General features: G+C 28.0%; 1 protein-coding gene across 4 annotated transcripts in view; it reads right to left on the bottom strand.

The window, feature by feature from the left end:
* The window catches only part of LOC108691650 (scavenger receptor class B member 1-like), a 28,871-nt gene extending 25,527 nt beyond the window's left edge, over positions 1-3,344 (bottom strand). For 3 of the 4 annotated variants that reach the window (XM_018199501.1, XM_018199506.1, XM_018199502.1), the window contains exon 1: positions 2,518-3,344. In XM_018199501.1, coding sequence (XP_018054990.1) covers positions 2,518-2,725 — 208 coding nt within the window. In that variant the 5' untranslated portion in view covers positions 2,726-3,344. Of the gene's footprint in view, positions 1-2,387; positions 2,456-2,517 lie in introns of all 4 variants that reach the window. The other variant, XM_018199505.1, reaches the window with a different exon arrangement.
* Positions 3,345-8,090: the final 4,746 nt, after the last annotated feature.

The following is an 8,090-nucleotide window of genomic DNA, read 5'->3' as shown; positions in this document are numbered from 1 at the left end:
CTCTCTCTCTCTCTCTCTCTCTTTTGTAGAATATGTTAAATAATAATCAAATCTTATCGACTGATTTTCTTTGAAATGTATCTTTTTTAAATTCATAATTCAAAATTATCATGATATTTACATAAATATTTAAAAAAGTCTGATATTTATTAAATTGTTTAATCTAAAATAAATGTAAGATTATGAAAAAAATTTATATTATTTCCAAAAAATTATTGCAGATTTTTTATATATATAGATAACTTTTATTACTTATATATATAGATAACTTTATATATATATAGATAACTTAATTTTTGTAAAAGAGTTAAATAAGTGTCCAATTAACGTTGGTTAGAAAGTTGAAGTTTTTTTCTATAACAACTCTTTCAACTGCTGTTTGAAAAATACAATATAATATAATATATTTGATTAAAAGTACCTTATTAAAAATACAATATACCTTATTATCCAATGTAAATTTGATGAAATTATGAAGAAAGAAAAAAAATTATGAATTAAAGTAAAAAATAAAACAAGAATTCTCTAAATTTAGTTGGGAAAAACTATGATGTTGGAGAAAACTTGTGAGGTCATTTTGGCGAAAATAAAAATCAGAGCGTACGTCGAATGTAAGGGAGAGTGACAATACAAACGAAATTTCTAGAAGACGAAAATTAAAACGATATATGAAAGGTGATATGTGAAACGTTTATTCTTCTTTTACTCGTCTCAATTTTCGCCTTCTAGAAGTTTCCGTTACACTTCTTTCATTGTCCCCATTCGATTTACGTTTCAATCTTTTAATTTCACTAGAACAATAATATGGAGCGTTGTAATTATTCATTTTAAATGATTGGGCATTCAGCACTATAGATCACTAAGTGATATTAAATAATATATAATCTTTAATATTATATTCTTATTTATAAATAAGAAATATAATATTAAAGATTACCTATAATAGATAAGTTATTCTACATTACAAATATAATAAACAAACATACTTTTGAGGTGTTTTCACAATTATTTTTTTTAGGATACTAAAGTTTGCGAATTAGCGCAGTGTCGTGATTCATTAATGCCGTTTTGTGAACTTTGCCGTTCACTTCATTAGGGCAAGGAGCAGCATTGATGACATGGTAACATGATGCGATAATCCGCAAATCCTTTGGCATCTTTGAATAAACATATTATTTTTTTTATACTTATTGAGAGCTTAGTGAACTATCTGTAATATTGAATGCACCTTAATTGTATTAATTGTAGAACTGTGCGTAAATATGGCATAATACATATATAATATATAAATATGTATATTATTGGATTGTCCGGAAAGTTCGTGCCGCAAAAGATTTAAATTTAATAAATGAAATTAAAAATTTAAATCTTCTGCGTTTCAATTTTCCTTCAAAATCGACACGAACTTTTCGGACAACCCAATATTATATGATATATGTCAACTATATATTGCTGCATTGATAGGATACAATAATACAGACAAAAAAATAGCATTTTAAGAAAATGAAAAGAAATTGATCCTAAAATCTTTCGATTTCCTTTTATTACCTCAAAAATGCTAATTTTTTATATCATTTTTCTATGAATATATCCGATATATTTTTTAACCTTGTTTTCAATACTAATTGTTTAATTATTATTGTAAGAATGTTTGACTTAAAATCAATAACATTAATACAAAATTCCAATAACTCAAAATGATTATCTGCATTGCGCTAATTTGTCTAAATCGTAGAATGGAAATAGACCAAAACGTGTTGCGTGTCTTCCGCATGTACATTTTAATGCTTTCAGTAATACTTAGTTACGGTAAATCATTATGCATTTATTACTGCTTTTAGACAGCGCCAATTTCTCGTTTTTCTTAAAGAGTCTTTTTTAGCGCAATTGGGAATTTAATCTGTCATGAGGCTGCCAATTTAGAACTATTTCGATTCTTACAATTAGAATCCGTCTCAAACAGTAAAAGAAAACATGTATAATTTCAGAATTCACATCGTAAAATATACATATGAAATATTGATCAGTTTAATTTATTAACTTTTTTCAAATATTTCTTTTTAAATGCTAATTGTAATCGTTTTAACTATTGCAAATGTAATATTTGATTAAGAATTTACAATATTGATAAAATATGTAATTATAATATTTATATAATTATAATAAGCAACAAGGAGAGTTTAGTATAATTCTTAGTAAGAATTATAAGATATTCTTTCTCGCGGATTAACTTTCGTGAAGATTAAAAAAAATTTCGCATCTATAAAAATAGCAACTATGACACATTAAACAGCTACATTAAAATTCACAGTTCTCTATATTTTACTCTCTACTTATCTACTATTCTGCTTCTCTATATATTATTTTTTCGTATTTAAAAATCTTACTGTTATCTTTGCATATATGTAGCATTTATGTAGCCTTGAATACCGGATTGTCGGGCAGGTTGTTGTCTCTGCGAGGAATAAAATAACGTTTTTACTACTCGACCCTGAAACGAGACTTCCTCGTACTTACTTTTCGACCAGTTTTGTCTGCTGTTGGAATCCACTGGTAAAGCGGTGTTGAAGAATTTGTTCAGCATCACCGAGGACTTTCTTTGAAGGTTTTCCAGCGTTCTTGTCTCATCCTGTTCGACTTGTTTCTCAATATTAGGATTGATATTCACTGATGAATATATTTGACAGCGCGACAAAGTGTTCCAGATCATCCTTATATCCTTCATTTTTCCAGCACAATTGAGTCTGTTGCTACGCGATATAACGAGGGGAAGGCTTTCATCTATTTGCGACGACTTATTGTCAGTGATTGAGTCGTAATGGCAAGCTACGGCCGACGATAAAGATAAGTCACTTTAGGCTCGATGATAGCTTGCGACTCTCATGTCGAGGTTTATAATGCTATGTAATTTCAATTAGAATTGCTCATCGATTTTATCCGCAATTTCAACACTCGATTTTTGGCTCGAAATTTCGGCTAAGAGCCTTCACTTTCTCTCACACCGTCCGATGTCCGATCGATATCCTATTTTGATACTATAGTCTTTTCCGGTCACTATCAAAACTTTTCTTAAAACTTATTCGGGTTTGAAGGATTCACGATATGATTTTTAAAAACAATGCGCTTTGAGATAATATTGTTCGACGAATAATAGCGCTTTAATTCCAACGGATATTTCAGGTTTGAAATTTTGTTAATTCAAGAAGAACTTCGCGCGACACAGTGTCGGTCGCTGAAAGTCGTAGCTTTTGTCTACTGCTGACCGACTTCGTCTATACCTGTCGTATGTCACCTCAATCTCTGCCGGTGCGTGCGGCATACGTCTCGGTGGAAGAGTGGCAGTTCGAATCAGTGCAGATTTGAAAAATATCGCGCTCCCACTACATTTGTTACCATGCTTGTCGCTGGTCGTCATGGTGGTGGCGACCGGTAAGCATCAGATCTCATCCAATCAAGTCACGAGGTTGCAGCCCCACCGCGAAGAGCTTGTAGTACCTGCTAGTCGAGAATCTTGGTGGATCACCGGCTTTATCGGTCGGAGGGAGGCGATATTTCAAGGTCATTAAATGGTCAAGAGACGCTCGTGTTCAGGATAATATCACCTGCCCTTTGTGGTCGTGATCGCTTCTTGGAACTATTGAGTCTACCCAGATTGACCTTGCTTTAATTGCGACGATAGAATCATGTTGTACGGACTTGTTTATGATTGGAGAGTGTAATATATTATACTCTTCATTTCTAAAGCTTAAGAAACTGATAATGAGAGCGTCTCTAACGGTAAATTAAATAACAGAAGATGTTTGAAATAATTACGACTCAAACGAAATCGTTATCTTATTTAAAGCATTTCAGCAAATAAAGTTTTTCAGAAAAGAGAAAAAATTATTTCACAATTTAACAGAAAATTATTAATCAATCAAATAATATTGATAAAATGTATATAATGAAAAGTATATGTACTCTGTAAAAATTTCTTTTTCTTATAAACAATAATAACCTGCTCGTTATTGAATATATTTGAATTTATTTAATTTTAATATAGTTTAACATTCTTTTTTTTAATTACAAAAATAATATAATTCAAAATGTGTTATTCTTGTAGAAGGTATAGTGATTTGGAAACCTTAATCAATACGAGTGTTATTTGATGGATGGATTAATTATGTGTGGATAAAATTGAGTTAGTTTACTTGTAATTACTGATACAGTAATTTTTATGTAACTCATCCATGATAATAATTTGAAAATCACATTTTTGTAGTTGCGTTACTTTTGAAGTAAGAAAATGAAATAATATTATAATTTCGAAAACACTTGCATTCTGGAGAAAGTGCAGCGATTAGGTATATAACTACTTCTCGACGGATAAAAGATATTATTGCAAAATTAAAGTAAATTGAGGTATTATAAAAGTGGCCGCGAGTTTAATGTAAAATGTGATTTATCTTCTAATTTTATTTACTCTCGATTGTTCCATTTATGAGTTTAAGTTGAGTTTAAGATCTAAAATAATATATTACTCTAACATCTTACACATACAGAATTATACATACATATTAATGTCTTACATAATTATATGATATTGTATGCTATTACAGATTACTTTTTACTTTATAAACTGTAAAAAAATAAATATTGCAATTAATATGACACACATTTCAATAATCGAAATGGTAAAACGCCCGCAGGGAATTCAGAAAATTCAGATTTTAATCCTGGATGCGGTAACATTTTTCACAATAAAAAAACTGTCTCTAATGCTTTAGAGATGCTTATTAGGAATCAATCATATTAAATTGCTTGTCAAATTAAGCTATAATAATATTTCAGCTTTAATCTAAGAATATTTTAATATATAAATCATAAAAAATTTCTTTTTAGAGAAACTCAAATTACAAGAGATGTTTCTTATAGATTTTGAATCTAAAAAATAAATCGGTTTGCTCCATCACGATTAGTTTTTTAGATAATTAAAAAAATGATAGAAAATCTGTGAAAATTAAAACATTTGAAAAAAGGGCAAAAATAAATATGACATTAACATGCGATTGCAAAATAATTTAAATATATTTAAATATATTTTGATAAATTAAATAGTGCAAGAAATAGAAAAAATTTTTTCTGTGTCACGTAATTGGCGACTTGGCCGTTGAGCCTCAAACAGTAGTGAAGGGAATAGTAGATATCAGCTTAGAATTAATTAACGTCTATTGTTCCTCTCACTACCGCTCAAAGCTCGACGACCGAATCGTTGATTTCGTGTATAAAAAAATTTTTTTCTATTTCTTGCATTTTATTTAACTTACCAAAATATAAATAATTAAATCAGTTTTATAATTATATTTTAATGTCATATCTTAATGTCATATTTTTGTTCTTTTTTCAAATTATTTTAATTTTCATAGATTTTTCTATCATTTTCCTTTATTATCTAAAAAACTTGAGTAAGCAAAATGATAATGATTTATAAATTCGATGACCTAAAATCTATAATAAATACTTATTCTGGATTTGCGATTGTCTTAAAATTTTTTTTCTGTGATAATTAGCATACGAATATAGTCCTATTCTTTTATTTGTGTTAAATATTTTAAAATTAGAATAGAAGTCGAAATTTATTTTTAACGTCAAAAGCTTTTTTTTATTAATGTTTTATTAAATATATAATATAATGTATTTAATAGAGTTTTTATTATGTGTATAGTATGATTAAGTGCAAGTTGTGAGATATTTGGAGCTCAATATATATAATATAATAAGATCAGCTATCATCTGTATTATATAATGAATGTTTATTTGAGATTGTTTTATGTAGTTATATATATAACGATTTTGTCAATCGGAGCAACTTTTCGCGATGCTGGCAAGAAAAATCAATGCTGCAATTTCTCAAAAAGCAGTCTTGTGTAACTGGTCAATAGCACTTATTATGCAATTATAATCAATCATACGTGCGCGATGAAACGCAGTGAGCGCCGAGCATGTGCATATCTAAATTTACTCCGTATACTTTCATATAATTGCGTTTCTTAAAGAAAAAAAATTGTCTTAACATATAAATATTTAAGAAAATAAAAATAGTAATCCTCCGATGTATCTTAGAACCTATTGACTATAAAAATTTTCGATTGCATGTTTCATTGTTAAATTATTTCGACCGCAAACAACATATGATCCACGTCCTTGCCGATCCCGTTCCCGCAGTTTGTACAGGCCGACGTCATTGAACGCATATGATGAATAACAATGTGTGTGTCATGATTTTTTTTACGATCCGGTAATGTAGCTGCAAACTGGTAATATTTCATATATCGATTCCATGTCGGAAAATTCTCCGACCGGAATTGCCTACGATGTATGACGGTTCTTCCATATTATATTAAATTCCTCTTTTACTGACGGGTGTTTCCTATAGTATTTTATGAGTAATTTTTTAGAAAATTAATACACATATTTTTCCATTTACTAGGACATTCCGTTTATTCATTTCTATGCGTAAGAACGCTCGTAATGAACTTGTCGAGCATATTTTAAGGTTTAGATAAATTGAATATATACAACAATATATACAAAGGCTCTGAAAAAATTGGGTTAATAACCTGTTGGAGTCGACTAACTAGTTATTAATGCGTAAAAATATGTATTATCATATATATATTATAAATTAAATATGCATACTGTTAAAGCAAAAAATTGTCATAGGCAATGGCATTTTATTCCATCGTCGTAACGGAATATTAGTAAAAATTTTTAACTGGTAGTAATCACATTTTAGTAGAATTTCATTCAATTATATCCAATACGAGTAACATCAAGTTGCCATACAAATTATTATACATTACTCCGTAATTATATTATATGATAGTATATAATAATAATGTAAATTATATTATATTATATTATAAATTGTGTATTTATAAAGCCATAATTTTCATATTTAGATGTGCTTATTAAACATAATTAACTGTAAACTCTGAACTTGAATTCTCTTTGCGCGGAAGTTCATTGATTATGATATCGCTACTGTGCAAAACTTCACTAATATCTTTCAATAATATCTTTCATTTTAGCTCTTATCACAATGATGTGGAATCATCAGTTACAGCAATTTTTTGCATCAACAGTAATTTGTAATAATATATTCTTACATATATTCTTACATAATATATTCTTACATACTAACACACATTGTGTCGACTTTAATAAACTTTTATTATACTAGTTTTATGATTTAGAAATATTTATTAGAGTGAGTTTATATTGGAACTATATTAAAAGCTATAAGAGCGGCGAAAAATGTTAATCAAATCTATTTTTCTTTAATGTGTTTATAGTGACTTTGTGATGATACCATTATATATTTTTGTAATGTAGAAAAATACCATTGGATTAGTGAAATATCTATAAAGTATGTATAATATTTTATTCAAATAGATTTCTAATTATTTCCAATAGTTTCTTTATTATTTTCATAAAGTAATTTTTCATAAAGTATTCTAGCTGTTAACTAAACCGTTTCCAAAAATTTGCAATTTATTTAAACCTTACCGTGTTACAATCTTATTATAAAAATACCTAATATAATACCATTTTATTTTTCTTATAAAAATTTGCTATTATAAGTCTCTATATTACGTATAGTTAATACAAATAAACATTTCTACTTACATGTGTTTAATTTAAGAGCCTTTACTTTATTCCATAGTTTATCTAAAATAAATTGTTGCAATAATACTTACTCTCTTCCGTACCACAAAGATGATCTCACAAATATTTCACTAATTAACTTTTCAGTATTCATGTTTTTTATATATAATATATAGTTAATGAGAGCATTTTATAATAAAATTTAAAATTTTTCTTTCTCGATGCTTTTCAATTCATCGCTGGTTAACTACTAACAATAAGCACTTTGCGTTGCTTTAATATAGATATTTACATATATGTAAGTCAATGCATTGATTCTTACTGCTTCATCAATACTCTTATCGTTTATCACTTCAACGCAAATGCACTCTTAAATAGAAACATTTGTTAGTATTTAATTTTTTTATTACGATATTAAAACATTATAATCTCTCTCTTAACGA

Source organism: Atta colombica, unplaced genomic scaffold, assembly GCF_001594045.1.
Source record: "Atta colombica isolate Treedump-2 unplaced genomic scaffold, Acol1.0 scaffold49, whole genome shotgun sequence".
NCBI classification, from domain to species: domain Eukaryota; kingdom Metazoa; phylum Arthropoda; class Insecta; order Hymenoptera; family Formicidae; genus Atta; species Atta colombica.
This window is presented reverse-complemented; position numbering and strand designations above follow the sequence as displayed.